The following is a 19,265-nucleotide window of genomic DNA, read 5'->3' as shown; positions in this document are numbered from 1 at the left end:
CTGCAGAAAGTCAACTGGAATAACAGATCTATCTGATCTCTCTGAGATTTTTGGGGAAATATATCCTTATGCATTTTTCACAGTTCTGGGAAATCAGAATAGTCTTGAAGCACATTCTCATCGTGCTACATCATTTGCATGTATTCTAATTACAACATAAATACATATGAGTACAAAGTCGTGACTCTTTAAAATCTATTGTCAATAAATACAATCACGTTGAACAAGTTAAAATAGCTTGCAGACATTTAAGCTAAGCAATATAATAAAACAACATAAGCCTTAACATTTGTTTTACGTTGGCCGTAGAATGAGGAAATTATTAAAACACAAGAATATTCCATTAACATAAAATATCCAGCAGCTATTATAGATGGAACAAATGAAGAAAGAAGAAAACTTCTTGTGTAATTAACTAGAAAATGAGATAAACAGTCCTCAAATGAAATGTGAACAATCCTATAGGGACATTGCTGGCACCTGTTTGAAATACAGCTTTTCCACTTTTAACAGATTTGGACAAATAAATTTACTAATTAGATGAAACAGGCTAAAAAAATAATTTAAACCTATTAAAGAGGTATATTAAAAACAGTGGTGGGATTATTTACAAGTGTAACAAAAATGAGCAATGGAAGAGAGTTTTATTTATCATAACAGTCCCCAAAATACTCCTGGAATGAAAGCCACTGCTCTTCCCCAGCTGGCTACTGCTCAGTATTTGTACATACTTTCCACCAACTTCTCACTCCCTTAATTCTTCTTCCTTTGGAAAATGCTCTTGCTTGCAAGCCACATCCACTAGCAAATGTAGATCTAGGAAGAACACAAATGGCAATCCAATATTTATTTTGTAGGTGGGTGCTTAAGATGTAAAGTACATCTTAAGAGATAGAAGATGTACCCCTGTCTGCCTTAACTAATGGGGTTCCAGACCCATATTTGCCAGGTAAATAGAACTCCCCAGCAGCTGTGGCAGAACAGAGTTCAAATGAAAAATTAGGCATTTTCTTTCTTGCCATATTGGACAGATACAAAGTGAGTAGTGGAAGTCAGTGCACAGATGGCCACTTACAAATCCACAGCTGCAGATAACCAATCTGGTTTTTTTTGGTGGTATCTTTGTATTATGCATACAGGTGAATAATTAATAACTATAGTTAAAGAATATAGGACGGGTACATGAAGATACAATAGAATGCAGGTAGTCCTTGGGTTAAGAACACTCAGTTTAAGGACGACCCATAGTTAAGAACGGAGCCTACTGTAGCAAAATTAAAGTTAAATACACAATTATTCAAATTAAATACACAATGGTTCAAGTTAATTATACAATTATACAGTATTATACAATAATACTCTTCCAGCTTATATACAAATTTGACTTTAAGGACAGACTTTGGGAATGGAACTCATTCTTAAACTGGTGACTACCTGTACAGCCCTTGCTAAAGGTCACATCTGCTTTGGCTTTAATATTTTATCTGTAATACCAAATAAAGGTAGTGAGTTGCAATCACACTGTTGCTTAAGTCAAGCAGACACCCTTCTCAGAAAGGCAGTAGATGAAGATGAAGCATCACTGACTGAGCTTGGAGATTTAATAGTGTTAGTATTTTTATTTAGCATGCACTTATATATTAAGTGCAGCACAAGCAGACAACAATAAAAATCACAGCATAGTATTTCAAGAAGAGACAACCAATTAGGAAGCAGTATAATGTGTCAACCCATTTCCAAATATTCATCAGAATGAGGAAGGTTGCTGCCACAACTTTTACACTCCTGTAACAAGATTTCAAAAGCCACAGGACTCATGTACCCAAAGAGAAATGTCACTCCTGGATAAAATAAAGTCCAATCAGGGAAGAAATTATTAAAGTCACAAGCATCCATTCCTAACCATCATGATGCCAAAATGATGAAGCATACATTGTGAGGTCATGATGTAAGCTCCACACTTTCAAACTTGTGTCACAACATTGTATGCAAGTACATAAAGGGCAGAGTTTGCATTGTGATGTCACAACAATGTTTTATCCATAGCACTCCCACCCCATAGATGTCTATGGTCAAAGTACCAAAATTTCCTCTCAGCAAAACAGAATGCTCTCTGAGATGCAATTGCTATGATGATTAGAAAAGAACTGAAGGAAAATGCCGGGAGTAAAACCTAGGGCAAGTAAGGAAGGTAAGTGTGGGGCTTCCTGCCAAAGATCTCAGTTTTAAAACGTTCCAAAGATGCTACACACAGGCCCAAAACACATAAGCACTGCAATTTACAACAAAGACTTAATCATTGCAGAAAATATGATTTTGGCATAACATTTCAAACTTCCTTAATGATAAGAGTTGTTTGACATTTGAACAACCTACTTCAGGAGTTGTTGAGTTTTCTTTTGCTAGAGGTGTGTAAGGCTCTGAAGTTCTATTCTGTCCTGCAGATCCTGCACAGGGCAGGCCTAAATGACACTCAAAATCATTTTCAGATCTTTGACTGTACTTTGATTGTATGGTCAAGAGATCAGATAAAGGTCAACAGATTATACATTGTTATCCCTCATTCTAGTGCTCAAATTCGCCTTCAGCTGAAACCCTATACACAGTTTTCTAAAAGTAAGTGGGCCTAACTCTGAACAGAAAAATTATGTATACAGTTCTGCTGTACATCTCTTTGACTATGGTTAAGAACTGCATGAGGGCTGATCAGTGTTAACCATAGTGCATTAGTAATCAGGGTTTTTAACATGTCCCAAACTCATATTTCAATCTTTGTATAAAATATAACTCTGGTTCATGTTAACTATCATTAATGCTGGTGTCTGAGGAACTCAGACGCAAAATTCCTCTGCAAAATTGAGGAAAAGCTTCAAGTATTTCCAACACAAATTTATATGAGAAAACTCGGAAACCCTGCCATTCTTACCAGGGGATTTGCCCTTCTGTGAACTGCTCCTTCTTTCTCTGCATTTGGTTTGGATGGATGAAACTGAATCTTTGGCACATTTGCTGAGAGGACCCACCTCTGAAACGAGGAAACCAATTTGTTCTGAGGATGCAACAGTCTCTGATGTATTTGTCTGACACTTTATATTAGGATCCTCCTTATAAAGAAGTAAAACACACAAATAAACAATAATTTTATTTTAAAAATTTCAGGTAATAATGGTGTAGGCCCTTGAAGCCCTTTCTCCACAATACAAGACTTATTTCATTTATAACCTGTTACTATTCCAGGGCCTCAGGATGGCCTATATTGTTTTCCCACCTATGATGCCTTAGACTTAAGAAGGAAAAGTAGGAAGCTGATTATCCAAGATTTCTTTAAAAAGGCTAAATGTGCAAAGGCATATCCAGAACCACCACCAGAATGTATGGGTTTTTCTATTGTGGAAAAGGACGTTATCTTCCAAGGAACAATTAAACTTTACCTTTATTATCCTCACCATCATCTTGATTATTACTGTCTTCACCGTCATCCAAATGGGCATCATCACAGCAATAATGGTATGAATTATCTCAGAAACATAATTATTTTCACACACAATGTATTTTTCACTATTCTTTGTCATTATTTAATGCCCTGAATCATGACTTAGTTTATGACTTAGTTTACTTAACCCTACTTACCCCATAAGGTATTAAATTTATCATCTTGAATTCACTAATTGGAGGGGCTTTTCAAGAATGGAACCTGTGAGGAGTTACTGACTATAGTTTAGAATGCTTTATGAACTCAATTAAATAAACCATAGCTTAATGCAACATGTATACCTAAGATAGTCAAATGAGAATTTCATGGTTGGTTGAGGATCTAAATTCAGGTTTCCTTAGTTATAATCCAACCTATGATCATGACAATAATCTTCACATTATGACTGCAATCATGCAGTAAACTTAACCTGCTTATCAAATTAGCCCATTTACTGAGTTTACACAATTCCCTCAACAATAAACAAATGAAACTGGCTGGGTTCACACAATATGTTGAGTGACAAAAAAGCTAAGCAAAGTTAACCAAGCTTAGAATGTTGTGTGAACACAGCTGCTAGTTTTTTTAACTGACCTGTCAAGTATGTTACGTGAACACAGCTAATTAACAAAACTTTAATAGTGATTATAATACTATTTATAAGTGTTAATTATGCAGTATTTGTATTTTGTAACTTTGGAAAGCAAATATTTGATGATGCCATAAATACGTTGTTTTGATTCTAATTTAAATATTTGCTTACTACTAAAGAACACTGAGATGAGATTATCAATACAGAATATATCATAGCTTTTATATTGCTCCGTACCTGTGGCTGACTGAATGGAAGTTCCTCCTGTACAAATACCATGGAAGACTGTGCAGAAGACTGGTTCAGTTGTTCTTTGACCTTTGCTGATGTTTGAGGTGTGACTGTAGGCTGCTGCACTATTTGAGCTGTGGTATTCTCCACAGGTTCTGTGGTATGAATAGCATAGATAAATTCTGGAGACTGTGGCAAGGAGCATGCTATAGCTTGTTCAGACTCTACAACAAAGGATGTAATATCTGAGCCTACAGGTGTCAGAGGTTCTAAGTGGCTGGTTTGACCTGAAGAAGCTGTATCGCTGTTCCCTGGATTAACTATTAATTGCTGGTTTCGGTTTGACTGTGAAGTTGGACATTGGTTCTCCACTGGTTCTACTTTTACCATTTCCAGCTTTGGGGATGAATGCATTTCATCAACAATCTGGAAGACAGCTTCTAGATTGACTTCTGTCTTTTTGTTTTCATCAGAGGTGTTGCAAGACCAATTAGAAGGCAAAAATTCAACTGGATATGAAGATTGCATTGGTGGATTCTGGTGAGAGACAGACATTTGTTTGTACATTTTAGACTAAGTGCTGCTGAGTAAAACAAGACAATATAACCCAATAATACATCTGTCTTTAGCATATACTGTCTATATAGCATTATTACTTTTGAAAGAAATACAAAGAATAAAAAATCTTCATTAATATATTTTAAATCTGGTGTCCTCCTCATTGCTTATCCCTAAAAGAAAAGGCTATAGGTAAATAAGCAAGCAATCAAGCAACGAACTAAATAAATATTATTTGTATTTAGTATAGCAATGTTGCACTAGAGACTGTTTTGGACTGGGCTTTCTGACATTCTTCAGAAATCTTGGGGGAAATTTTATTGCGTGAACAATTTATATTACTTTGGAGCCAAAGCAATTGACATAAAACACTTAAATATTTATTTATTTATTTATCAAATTTGTCACCGCCCATCTCATTGAAATGGTTTACAGCAAAGATAAAATTCATTAAGATACAATATAAAACAATCCTAATAATAAATGACTTCCAAAAAGATAGTTGATGAATAACTCAGCAAGCGTCAGGGCGCTAACCACCCCCAGGGATGGTTAGAGCTCATGTTGCCCCATGCATGCTGGCAGAGCCAGGTCTTTAGTCCTTTTCGGAAAGCTGGGAGGGTAGGGGCCCGCCACCCCTCTGGGGGGAGAACGTTCCAAAGGGCGGGGGCAACAGCAGAGAAGGCTCTCCTCCTGGGCCCCACCAGCCGACGTTCTCTCGCTGACGGGGTCTGCAACGTGCCCTCTCTGCCTGACCGGGTAGGGTGGGTTGATGTGACAGGGGTAAGACGGTCCCTCAGGTACCCTGGTCCCATGCCATGTAGGGCTTTAAAGGTGATAACCAACACCTTGAATTGGACCCGGAAGCAAACTGGCACCCAATGCAGCTCCTGCAGCAAAAGTGTTACATGTGCCATCCTAGGGGCACCTAATATCATCTGCGCAGCTGCGTTTTGAACCAGCTGTAGCTTCTGGATACTCTTCAAGGTTAGCCCCATGTAGAGCGCATTGCAAAAGTCTAGCTGAGAGATGATTTAGATGTTAAATATAGATGTTTATGGTTTCATAGGAACTATTTTCCCTAAAAAGAAAATACTTAACAGAATTTTTAAAGATTATATATCATTCTACAACTATTATACAGGAAAAAGAACATTAACATCCACTTATTTTGGGGCTTTGTAAACAAGTAATTTCTAATTATTGAAGTAATTTGCCATGAACAAAAATTATACCTCAGTGTTGAGCCACAAATATAATAAACTTGTGAGCAAAGGAATCAATCTGGTGTTTCTCAAATTTACCCTTTTAACATTAATGCCATACACCTAACTACTACTGAAACAAAGTGAACTTTCAAAACTTCACTATGATATGGCACATCAGCAGGGTCAGCTTTCAGAGAAACATACGGTATATTGCACTGGACATGTCTCAGATAGGTCACTGGAACCTAGCCAGTACACTCACCTGAAAATAGCTGCAGTGTGTATAGATTGAGGCTGTAGGACTACCACAACCACTTAGGGGATCCATATGGGTAGGTGGAGAGCAACACTGTAATACAGCTAGAAAGAAAGGAAGAAAAAAATTAAAAGGCAAAAGTGATATCCCCAGTTATTAAAAGGGATTTTCTGAATTGCATTTTTAATACTATTGTAGTTCTGCTAACTCTAATCTATCAGTAGATTATGGTATGGGATCAGGCATATGCCATAGACCTATATAAAAAGTATACTTAGTCTGAGGACTGATAAAATAATCTTACTTCTCTTTTCAAGCACTACCAGAGCGCCTTTCCCTTCCCATAAATAAATTTAAACAGATTGTTAGAAGGGGTTCTATAAATATAACCTCCTAGGAAAACTGAAAACAGTTCTCTGCTGGGTAAAATACATTAATACATTCCCCCTCCCAAATCAAAAGCAAGCCTTGAGCCCCATATATCATGTCAATATAGACCAGCCAAGCACAAGCAACATGGGAAAAGACTCTCTAGGGAAATTCTTTATTAATCCAAGATTTGTGAATAGCTAGATTCAGGGTTGGATTGCCAATCACTGTTTTGTAAGGGATTGTGCCTTACAGATCAAAATTTCTCTGTCCCAGAGACTGGGCCTCTATGATAAGACCTGAACCCCACTGCTTGGACTGGCTACTTAACCTCGTTAGATAGGAAAACGTAGATAGGTCTTCAAATAAGCAAATGCAGAAAAATGCGTAACACAGATTATTCTTCTTTTATTTCTGCCATCATTGGGTAGTTAATCTGTCTCATGTATAGCAATTTTTTGAGCCCATGAAATGAGCCTATGTGCACACTTTTTCACCATTATTAAGCCCAATTTATATAGAGAGTCAGCTAGCAAAATGTGTAAAATCACTCAATGAGTGATTAGATGAACTGGAATTTATGCCCAGATATGTCTCTGTATTCTGAAATATACTTTCCAGATAGGCAAATGAGAATGCAGGGCCAAACTTCATCAGTCTAGATTTTGTCTCAAGTCTTTATTCTTCTCTTATGGTGATACTTTTTCTTTAACATGTTCCTCCTCTATCCAGGAAATTGTAATATATCCTATTAGACAAAACTGTTTATATCATGGCTACTAGTAGCCTGATAATACTATGCATATTTCTTCTTCTAATTCTGGCTATGTTTTGGTGTGCTAGGATTTGAAAATATAGCTAGGGATATTATTTTGATGAATCTTTCCACTCACTGAAGAAAAAACAACACAAGAGTCCCCAAACTACTTGTAATCTACCTGTGGCAAATTGAAAACAGGCTCACATCCAATAATTTTTCTTTAGCTAGACTATAGAGTTGAACATAGGCTGCATCAATAGCATCACCAATTTCTTTAATAACTTAAGTTTTTTTTAGGCACAGCATCACCGAAGAGTGTTGTGGAGTTTATGATGGCAATATTGCATAAAGGAAAGAAAGGACTAGCTTTTAGTTATAATATTCAACCTCACTGGATATTGTACACAACTAATTTATAGAACCAATTAAGAACAACTTTTGAAATAAGTTTAAAATGTAAATTATCAGATTATCATTCAGAAAAATGATTGTGTTGAATCTTCTCTATTCTTTGATTTTATACTTTTTTCCCTCACAGGCTTATAATCCTACTGCTCTGAAGTCATTTTTAACCAAATATCTGGTTATGACCTCAGTAGAAGAGCACAGCTTTGACAGCACTGATGTTTAAAATAGAACAGTCTGTCTGAACATTTTGTTTGCTTCTTGTGTTAAGGCAAAATCCCAGGGCTGCTTTACCTAATATGAACAGCACAAGCTAATATGACAGAGCCATCAGTCCTTGCTAAAACTTCAGTGGGTGCAATGTAAACATTAAATAAATGTATGCCGTTGTATTATCACATATACTAGAACACACTGCATAAGCCATGGATCTCTGCAGCAAGATTTCAGGATATTTGAAGTTTAAAAAATAGACATACTGTATGTGCTTCATTAGTCCATGATCAAGGTGTGAGATATGGACTCTGAATGCATATGAAATAGCTTTTAGGCTTAAGCCATGAGTCAAAACATTGTCATTTTATGATATTATTGAAAATAATTGAGTATAGATGTTTGGGGTAGATCACATCAAATATCAAGTATTTAAGAAGTAGCTTGTGATTCTATATAGTAGATACAATTCTAAAGTATAAATGTAAGTATAAAAATAAATATAAATTCCAGGCTAGGTTCTTTTTCTTACATTTCCAGTTAAAAGAACTGTGGAGAGCTGCCATCAGTATTTTAGATGATAGCTTGATGGCTGGATTATCTCATTGCTTTGAGACAGATGACTACTATTGCAGAGATAAGAAAAACTGTGTAACTTCAGATATTGTTGGACTTCAACTACTATTAGCTGCAGGTGGCAATACCAGAGGTCACAACTAATAGCTGTAACACAGTATCTAGCAGGCCACAGAAGCCCCAAATGTTCCCTAGTGCTCCTTTCCTCTAAACAACAAGCAGAATTGCCAAGGCATTTCTATATTATCAGGGATACCATATCCCAAGTCCTACAAAGAGACAATCTACATATTGTACATTAATACAAATTTGCATCTGTATTATTACAGATCAGATATTTTAATAGTTTTGTGGTAGGATGGGAGATTTTCTGTTGCTGCTACTGTTAAAAAACAAAACTTTGTTGATTATTCATTAGTTTACTAAATTTCTGTCTACCTTCTGTCCCCTGCTAGTCTAAAACATACTTTTATGTTTTTGCTGAAATAAACTAATATTGGAACATGTTACCTGTTGGATAGTAAGCTTGGGAGTATGGTGCTGAAGCTGCATAACTGGTATATTTCTGGGAAGATGTGGCCATTGTCTGAGGCCCTTGCTGAATGTGCACAGATGTAGAGCTGGGCTGCAGAGTGTAAGTTACCTCTGTTGGGAACCTCTGCAGCACGGGAAATGGGACCCCCTTGTCTGAAAAAGTTGACGTCTCCACCTGCCCTGGGAGCATTCCAAGGGAGTTCTGCCATGTTCTGGGAGGAAAAGGAGTCCGATCGGAACCTTTCAGTGGAAAAGCATTTTGGTTGTGAGATGACGGTGACAGGTAGGAATAAGGAGATAAACTGTCTCGCCGAAAAGATCGGTGAACCTGCTCTAAAGTCAGTGGTGCTGGAGATGGAGAGGAAAATGAGAAATTTGATAGGTTATCAAACATAAGTCAGAAACCACTAAGTCTATAATATTATATAATCATTTCTAAGCATATTTGCCTTGATTAGTTTTAATCAAATGTTATAGCAAACAGTATTCAAAGAAATAATTTCCTAGTAAGAATTGGAAGAGAAAACTCTTAATTTGAATCAATTGATATGTATCAATTGATCGTATCATTGACGTATATGACTCTGGAATAGGATTTCCTTAAATGAGAGTTAGCCCTGCTTTGGATATCAAATCATCCCTGTGATATTACCATAGGGTTAGGAAAAGCATAGAATGATATATAACTTGGATATCAGAGAGAAGACAAAAGCCGTTTAGATGGTACAACTATAACACCAATGGGCTGATTTATCACCACCACTTGATTGCTATGTTTGATACTAGGAGTATCCATTCAGAATCAACTAGGATAGAGCCTTTTTTAATAATAGTTCACAGTAACAATAATATACAGTAAAAATAAAAGCTACTAAATGAACATCTAAGAAATAATCTGGGTTAAAAAATCATACTTAAAAAGCGTTCATCTGGCACCAAGAGAACAACACTAAAAGTGTCAGAGTATTCTACAAATGGAAGGCTCTTTCTCTGTTTGCTACTTGCCATAACTCTGAAAGTGAGTTATGGCAAGTAGACAAAGGCCTCAATAATAGTCTACAAGTAAGCTCATGAAAGTTGTGAAGAATGTGAGATAATAACCAGCAGCCTAAATTAGATCAGAAATGGGCCAGAAATCAGTAGTTCTTTGTGCTATTAAATGTATTCCAAAAATGTTGTCTTAGTTTGCAGGCTCAAAGATTTTTAAAAACATTTTTACAATTTCTGAGCTACCTTCTGAGTTACATTCACATACAACTTGATGCAATAGCCTAACTGTAGGCTGGTATATCTCACTACCTATTCCTGAAGATCATAGCTCTGTCAAGTGACACATATCTTAGGTACATCATGCCTGTGTATTACTGCAATATATTCTATATGAAGCTATCTTTGAAATGTTAGGAAACTACACTTGATCCAGAATGCAGTCACCAGGCAGTTTAGCAGTTATCACCTATTGAAAGTTTGTGAGTCTCTTATTTAAAGCATTGCATTGGCTTCTAGTTTATTCTGAACCCAATCTAGAGGACTGATGATATTCTTTAAAAACATTTTATTTTGGGACCAGAATATCTGAAGGACCACCTTCTGCTGTTCACACAATCTAAGGAAATTTTCAACAGAAGTCTTAGTGCTAATATACTCTCAGAAGTAGTCTTGTTTGGAAAGAGAACTTTTTCAGTACCTATACCTTATCCCTCCCAAATGAGGTTTGTCATAATCTTTGTTTTGGACTTACATTGGATAGTTCATATATTCTAAGAGTGACTATTCTCTCATTGCTTTAACTTGCTAGGAGCTGTTCAGTTAAATTATTTAAATAATTACCAGTAAACATAACATTTTTTCTGCTGTTTTATCACATCCTCCTACTTTATTCTTATTTTACAATTGTAAGAAATATTTTGTTTGTTAAAATATTGTTCGCCTTCTTGAGCTTGACTAGAAATGTATAAAAATGTAAATGAATGTGTTAGGAGGAGCAAGCAAAAAATTTCTGTCAGATGAGATGACAAGTAGGACTATAAAGCATGAAAGTGGCATCATATTGGACAATGCAGGTGATTGCACTGAAGTAGGAAAGAAAAATGCGTACATCTATTTTTCCATATGTATGTTATATTTCTATGATTTCACACATTAAAACTGATGTGCATGTATTTGTTACATCTTATGATATATATGGGCTTTTCTTACATGAGTGTGATATTTGTGTAGCAATACTGTCTTATGTGAAAAGATCCTAATAACAGGATGCAATGAAAAAGGAGGAATGACACATTGTTCTTCTAAGCTGCTTACAGTGGCCAGCTGTGAAGTACCTCTTCCACCTGTTTGGGAGATTTCTACCTTTTCTCCCCTGACTGCAGTGGTGGCTCTGAATGAAAAACAGCATACCCCATTAAGAATTGAGAGAATAGAATGCCTACTCCAGTGCTCCCCCTCCTGTTCCTTTTGTTTCAATTTAATTCACCTGCTAGTAATCTTAAGACTGATCTTGATGAACACTTTAGTCTATTTTCATCCTGGTCCTATGAATAACAAGCAATATTTAATGTTTCTATAGCCATAGCCACTAGTAAACTTGGTGCTCAAGCTATCCATGACATGCATGTTTGTTCATAGGAGATTATTGAAGACTTAAATGCTAGAAAAACACTTGGAAAAAGAGCTGTACTAATCAAAAGAATGGTGATAGTATGAAATGCAAACAGCACCGACTATTTAAGGCAAATATTGAGAAACTGCAAAAAATTAACCACTGCAAGCATACTCTTAAAAGATGGAGCTGATAATACATGTATAAGCATATCTCTTCTTCCAAATCAGCCAGCTAAACCTCTGCAGTTTCTCAGATTTTTTTAAAATTAATTCCCAGCATCCTTTGAGAAAAACAAAGGAATTACACAAATCATGTTTAATCATGATTTATGTAATGAATTGGCTGGATTCACAAAACATGCTAAACCCAAATAAATCTTCTATTTTATGATTTATCATGATGTAAACTCAACTACTAATCAGGTTATATAAAGATTTGGCAGAATAGCACCAAGTGGGGATTATAATTCTGAATAATTTGTATAGAGCATATGCAACATCTAAATGAATGGGTGAATCCTGCTCCTCATTGGATCTATCACCCTCGTAAAGCACTGCATAGCTCAAATCTGCAGAGTAGGAGATAGAGTATGTACAGTGTCAAAATATTTTATCTTGTCTGGAACATACCTTTTCAAGCAGAGTGGGTTCAGAATGGATTTTCCTTCTGTCTTTCAATAGTTATTAATAGATGCAATAGGTGGGGATTGAAATTTGTGTGAGATTTTGTTATAGATTAGAGAGTGATGGTTATTTTTTATTACAAGAATGTATTTGGGGATATGTTAAACATTAAAATAATGTTTCTGTTCTGAAAACATTTATTTGCAAAGGAATTTTGTTGACTTCAGTGAGATCTATTTTAAAACCTGAGCTAGTAAATTGGAGGAGCGGAGATTCTGTAACTAAAAACATTATGCCTACAGGTCCATAATCACTCAAAGAATATAATGTGTGGCAGACTAAAGGACTTTATCCAATTGCCAGACTTCAACATGGAAATGTGCGGATTTTGCATTGACATTGGATAACTACAGATTTGAGCCAGGACCCTTGGATGGCTTACACTGCTTGTTAGTGACTGCATGGCTTCATTTACACAATGCACTTAACCGATTACAGAAAATTCATTTTCTGGTTCATGTAATACATTGAACAATTAACTAATCAAACAGCGTGGCTTTGTATAGTATACTAGGCCACATAAAAGCTAACCAAAACTATAGCAATCAAGCTTAGTATATTGTGCAAATGTAACCACTAGAACTTTAACTGATCTGGTTAAGTGTGTTGTGTGAACAAAGCCAGTGAGTTTATAGGTTTTATTCCTATGACACGCTGAAGAGCCAATCATATTTGACTGGATGAACCTTGGCTATGTGTTTCATACTTCAGTGTGCAAACCCAGAATGCTAAGTTGAGCAAACAGTGGTCCAGTTAGGGTAAAAATGATGTACCAATGCAGCCATAAGGGCACAGAGAAAGCTCAGTGTTGTTAAATCTAAGGGCAGTAACTCTTCATTGTTTTTCCTACAAAGATTGAGATGCTCATGATGAAATTGGAGAGCTTCTGAACATGCTTTTGCAGTGAACTGGGGTTCAACTCTGGCAGACTATGGTTCCTGAAGACACAAGGTGCATTCTGCAAATGCTCATGGTGCCATGTCCCCAACGCTGAACCTTTATTGCTATTACGATATTGTTGTTGTTGTTAGTAACATTCTTATTGCACAGGGGAGGAGGTGCTGTTCGTGGCAATCGCGCCCTCCTCTCTCACCGGGCTTGTCGTTGTTCTTGGCAGCCACGGCCCCGGCATGTGCCGGCGGGGGATTGTGATGGTGCTGATGTTGCTGGCTGAGGAGGGCTTCGCCACCGTGAAGGGAGGTGCTGAGGAGGCGCTGGAAGCGGTTGGGCGGCCGGCTGGTGACTTCCAGGCCTGCGGCGAGCTTGGCCTTGTTCGCGCTGGTCAGGCGTTTGAGGTGCACCAACAGATCGGGCCGGTCGCGGCGAAAGTGCGGGCTGTGGAAGTGGTGCAAGGGGCCGCCGGGGGCCGAGGCGGCGGCTGAGGCACCTGCGGTGGATCCGCCGCCAGACGAGGATCCGCCGCTGCCTCCCGGCGGGCCTAGCACCACCTTGCGGAAGCCGTACAAGTTGAGCTGCCGGATGAAACTGGTGAAATTGGTCGTCTTGAACAGCTCCGGCGACGAGGAGGAGGAGGAGGACGACGCGGGAGACACTGAAGAGCCGCCGGCGGAGGTGGGGCCGGCGCCGTCGCCCCCCGGGCCGCCTCCCACCGCGACGGCCATTCCGCTGCCGCCCGCGCCCAGGAGCTCGGCTTCGAACAAGGGCTGGTCGATGAGGAGCCCTTCGCCCCGGGCGTCCCAGCGGATGGAGCGGAAGCGCGGGCTGTTGACCAGGCGCCACAGCTTGGCGGGGAAGTTGTTGGGGTTAATGGGCGCGGCCGAGAGCAGGGGGTCCTCCATCGGGGTGGCTCGGTCTGCGGGGAGCTCCCAGGCTTTCGAGGCCACCTCGCGCCCGTTCGCCTTCTCTGCCTGCCTCCCCCCCTCAGTCCAACGGACGGTGGAAGGCCCGCGTGAAGCCAATCGGCTTTTTTCCAACGGACGCCGCCGTCAATCATCGCCGCCGTCGAGGCAGAGCGGGCTGACCGGGCTGCTTGGCGGCGCGCGCTCCGGCCACCCCTCCCGCCAAAAGTCTCGGGCGGAGAGGCTGCGCTGGGGCTGTTCGGTTTCTGGCTTTCAACCTTTCGCTTGGCGAGAAAACAGTTAAAATCACACCTCCCTTCTCGCTGAAACAGAAGCCTGTACCTCCGTGCACACAACACGCTTAACCAAGGCAGATAAAGACACGGTAGCTGCCTTTTTTGGCCCTCTCTGGCCTGCAGCCATGGTGGAGAGAGAACAGTTCTGTTGCCCCCTGAGAGCCCACGCGTGGCTTTGGTGTCTACCCAGTTGTCCTTGATAAGAGTAACCTTAAGAAAGATATAACTTTATACACAAGATCTTTGCGTAAGGACAAAACCTTTTCTGTCATCATCACTCTGGTTCCCATACAGTATGGTATTCTTAGAATCGTAAAGAAGGGGCCATTGAGGTCAACTCCCAGTTCCTTGCAAGAATCCAGATTAAAGCATCCCAACAAATGGCTATCCAGTCTCTGAAGACATCCAGAGCAAAGAAGCTCATAATGCTCCTTGGTAATCATTACCTGTTGAACTATGGTACAGTACTATTATACATCTTTCCTAACACTCAGCTGCAATGTACCTTTGTGTAACATAAGATCATTTTTCTATAGCCTGGATTCTGGGATGGTAGAAGAGGTTATCTTGACATCTGAGCAGGAACTTGCAGGTGCTCTCCTTCCCTCCATTGGCTTTTCTCCAGCCACTCTCCCCCAAGACCTGATTAATCCCCTGATTACATTTGCTATGGTTCTCTGTACCTGTTCCAATTTCAATTGGGGAGACTGTGCAGAATATAGTAGAACTTATGTGTTCTTGTGAACTAAAAGCTACTTTTCTTGATGCATTGCAAAGTTAACATTTGCGTTTGTATCAGCTACATTATAAAGCTAGTTCATTCAGTTCATGATCAGATATAATTCCAAGATCTTTTCAAGACCCAGCTACAGTTTCAAGATCCTTTCCACACATACCTATGCATAGGTAATAGTAAAAATCCCCATAGTACACCTATGCATTTGATACATTTTTCCTCAGTGAAGAACTTTGTATTTTACATATTAAATTTAATTCTGTTACAGTATTTTCAATTTTAATTTATTTAATGCTGGGTTTATATGCTGCTTTCATGCCAGATGTTGTAAACAATTAACAATACCCCAATATAGTAATTAAGTTTAAAATAAGCATTAGGCTGTATAAACAAACATCATCTGGCTGGCACTCCTGAACCATACCCAGGATCAATTCACTTCTCACGCTCCAGCCTATTCATTTTTCACTTTCCAACCCCAAAGGCCCTCTGGAAAAGCCAGGTTTTAACCACCTTCCAAAATAACAACAGGGATGAAGTCATCCTTGTCTCTAGAGACAAGCTATTCTAGAGGAGGGGGACCATCACAGAAAAATCTGTCCAGACCTCCTCTCACCCTAAAATGATCAGTCTATTGATTCTTACCAAACTGGCAGATTCTATTTGGAGCAGATCCTGCCAACCAAGTCTGATATAGCTGATAACCATCTTGAATTGCTCCCAGAAGCCGACTATCACCAGTGCAGTTCCTGTGATAATAGTGTTACATTATTACATCAAGCTTGACCTGTTACTGCATGGGCAGCCTCATTTGAACCAGATATAGCTTCCAAATGGTCATCAGGGACAGCCCCATGTAAAATAACATACAGTAGTCTAGTCATGAGGTAAAAAGGGAATGAGTGACCACCAGCAAAGCTTAAATATAACATTGTTTCACTAAGTTTGGATATATATTTTAACAAATAGAAAATAATTTAGAAGCCTGCTCTATAATCTTAGAGCTTAAAAATACTTTTTTTTTTGTATTTTTCACTGCTGCTAAGTGTTACAGAATTTGCTGAAAAAACATGAACAAGCTTCCTCTCAAAGTATTGGAAGCCAGAACTCTTGGAGCTAAAAAGTGAGATAGAAGAGAACATTGGACTTCCTGTGAAGACTCTGTTCTAAGTGGCTGAAAAGTGGTTCTACTCATTTGCTTCATTTGACAGAATTAAAAAAAAGTTACAGTAATCCTTTGTGGGAGTGGCAGAGGGAGCACCCTTTCAGTTACAGGATTGAAAAGCAATAGAAGATTCAAAGTCAATTCAAAAGAACATAAAAAATCAGTAGCTTATTATGTTTTCTTGGGGGGCGGGGAGTGCTACAGATACCCTCCATCTACTGTAGAAAAGAGCCTATCACAGTACTATTAAATCCAATTTTCTGTTTTCCTACTGTGGAGAAGAGTAATCTGAGAATTGGGAGATACTGAAACAATCCCCAGGATGGATGCAGTTCATAGCTGATGCTTGTACTGTCATGATGGCTGGAGCTGATAACTTCTGGAAAGAGGAAAAAGATCTTCCTGTACAATGACTGTGTTGTAAAATTTATGGATTCCATCTCAATTTAACAGCATGGCATGCAGGCAGTGGCCTGAGAAAAACAAAGCAATCTAAGGAATGCAGCCTTATACATGCAAAGACCAATTAACCCAGTTTGAAACCAGACCAGAATGAAGGCCAACTAATAGGTGAAAATTGCACATCAAGTAGTACTTAGCCTAGAAATGACAGCAGCTGACGATGGCCTAGCTGAGATGGAGAGTATTATTAGCAGATTAAAAAAGTGGCTAGATATGGATCTGTCAGTTTTCCCAGGTAGACCAGACAAGAAACATGACCAGATGAGCTAATTCTACTTTATTGTAAGGCTACATTAACAGAATCTTGCAAGTCTGAAAGTATAAATATCCCACAGTCTTCAGGTTCCCATGTACACATAACATCTAGATTGTGATCCGTCTTACCCACTCATCTCCAGATTCTTGATGTTACTTGCTGGTGCTTGGTGAGTCTCTGAAAAGATTTATATGTGCTAAAGCAAAACCTTGCCGTAATGCAATCAATAAAGCTAGGGGTTAACAAAAAATTATCTGCTCACTCATCAATTAGTGAATCATTTGCCTGATCATAATCTTGTGGGGAGAGTTGGTATCTCACTGATAGGTACAGTGGGGCAAAAAAGTATTTAGTCAGCCACCAATTGTGCAAGTTCTCCCACTTAAAAAGATGAGAGAGGCCTGTAATTTTCATTATAGGTATACCTCAACTATGAGAGACAAAATGGGGGGAAAAAATCCAGAAAATCACATTGTCTGATTTTTAAAGAATTTATTTGCAAATCATGGTGGAAAATAAGTATTTGGTCAATATCAAAAGTTCATCTCAATACTTTGTTATATATCCTTTGTTGGCAATGACAGAGGTCAAACGTTTTCTGTAAGTCTTCACAAGGTTTTCACACACTGTTGCTGGTATTTTGGCCCATTCCTCCATGCAGATCTCCTCTAGAGCAGTGATGTTTTGGGGCTGTCACTGGGCAACACGGACTTTAACTCCCTCCAAAGGTTTTCCATGGGGTTGAGATCTGGAGACTGGCTAGGCCACTCCAGGACCTTGAAATGCTTCTTACGAAGCCACTCCTTCGTTGCCCAGGCGGTGTGTTTGGGATCATTGTCATGCTGAAAGACCCAGCCATGTTTCATCTTCAGTGCCCTTGCTGATGGAAGGAGGTGTTCACTCAAAATCTCACGATACATGGCCCCATTCATTATTTCCTTTACACGGATCAGTCGTCCTGGTCCCTTTGCAGAAAAACAGCCCCAAAGCATGATGTTTCCACCCCCATGCTTCACAGTAGGTATGGTGTTCCTTGGATGCAACTCAGCATTCTCTCTCCTCCAAACACGAGTTGAGTTTAGACCAAAACGTTCTACTTTGGTTTCATCTGACCATATGACGTTCTCCCAATCCTCTTCTGGATCATCCAAATGCTCTCTAGCAAACTTCAGACGGGCCTGGACATGTACTGGCTTAAGCAGGGGGACACATCTGGCACTGCAGGATTTGAGTCCCTGGCGGCGTAGTGTGTTACTGATGGTAGCCTTTGTTACTTTGGTCCCAGCTCTCTGCAGGTCATTCACTAGGTCCCCCCATGTGGTTCTGGGATTTTTGCTCACCGTTCTTGTGATCATTTTGACCCCACGGGGTGAGATCTTGCATGGAGCCCCAGATCGAGGGAGATTATCAGGGTCTTGTATGTCTTCCATTTTCTAATTATTGCTCCCACAGTTGATTTCTTCACACCAAGCTGCTTGCCTATTGCAGATTCAGTCTTCCCAGCCTGGTGCAGGTCTACAATTTTGTTTCTGGTGTCCTTCAACAGCTCATTGGTCTTGGCCATAGTGGAGTTTGGAGTGTGACTGTTTGAGGTTGTGGACAGGTGTCTTTTATACTGATAACAAGGCCAAACAGGTGCCATTACTACAGGTAACGAGTGGAGGACAGAGGAGCCTCTTAAAGAAGTAGTTACAGGTCTGTGAGAGCCAGACATCTTGCTTGTTTGTAGGTGACCAAATACTTATTTTCCACCATGATTTGCAAATAAATTCTTTAAAAATCAGACAATGTGATTTTCTGGATTTTCCCCCCCATTTTGTCTCTCATAGTTGAGATATACCTATGATGAAAATTACAGGCCTCTCTCATCTTTTTAAGTGGGAGAACTTGCACAATTGGTGGCTGACTAAATACTTTTTTGCCCCACTGTATTTGTATTCCCAGTATAAACTCCTGATCATTGACCAAGGCTATGTGTTCAGCAATCTCAAGATGCCCATTTCCAACTATTTCTCAGCCATAAAAAATATCTAGTGAGAAGAGCTTATAATGTGTGCAGTGGATGATGGAAGACTGTAAGTGAACCATT

The 19,265-nt window shown here is 39.2% G+C and overlaps 1 protein-coding gene and 1 long non-coding RNA gene across 3 annotated transcripts in view; one reads left to right on the top strand and one right to left on the bottom strand.

Annotated features, from left to right (window-relative positions):
* LOC148214378 (uncharacterized) overlaps positions 1 to 19,265 on the top strand; it is a 39,077-nt gene that overhangs the window by 17,726 nt on the left and 2,086 nt on the right. The window contains exon 3 of the long non-coding RNA XR_015798211.1: positions 4,769 to 4,835. This is a non-coding gene — a long non-coding RNA (uncharacterized LOC148214378). The remainder of the gene's footprint in view (positions 1 to 4,768; positions 4,836 to 19,265) is intronic.
* On the bottom strand, positions 274 to 17,525 carry HSF5 (heat shock transcription factor 5). 2 transcript variants are annotated; one of them, XM_088152477.1, is made up of 6 exons: positions 13,535 to 17,525; positions 9,151 to 9,522; positions 6,324 to 6,421; positions 4,302 to 4,832; positions 2,927 to 3,104; positions 274 to 816 (listed from the first exon to the last, which is right to left on the bottom strand). In XM_088152477.1, exons 1-6 carry the CDS (start codon positions 14,259 to 14,261, stop codon positions 746 to 748), a joined length of 1,977 nt encoding a protein of 658 aa, XP_088008603.1. In that variant the 5' UTR covers positions 14,262 to 17,525; the 3' UTR covers positions 274 to 745. The 2 variants fall into 2 exon arrangements, with proteins under 2 accessions (XP_088008603.1, XP_088008604.1); XM_088152478.1 differs by having other exon boundaries at positions 13,556 to 17,525.

The sequence above is a fragment of the Python bivittatus genome, unplaced genomic scaffold, assembly GCF_059951505.1.
Source record: "Python bivittatus isolate LINGU-HERP-01145 unplaced genomic scaffold, Pbiv_v1 ctg000690_np1212, whole genome shotgun sequence".
NCBI classification, from domain to species: domain Eukaryota; kingdom Metazoa; phylum Chordata; class Lepidosauria; order Squamata; family Pythonidae; genus Python; species Python bivittatus.
This window is presented reverse-complemented; position numbering and strand designations above follow the sequence as displayed.

Coding starts and splice junctions, on each gene's coding strand:
- HSF5 (XM_088152477.1), bottom strand. CDS start 14,261: ATGGAGGACCCCCTGCTCTCGGCCGCGCCCATTAACCCCAACAACTTC. Junction 4,833..6,323: donor CACACTGCAGCTATTTTCAG/GTGAGTGTACTG, acceptor GTCTCTCACCAG/AATCCACCAATGCAATCTTC. Junction 817..2,926: donor ACAGAAGGGCAAATCCCCTG/GTAAGAATGGCA, acceptor TGTTCTTCCTAG/ATCTACATTTGCTAGTGGAT.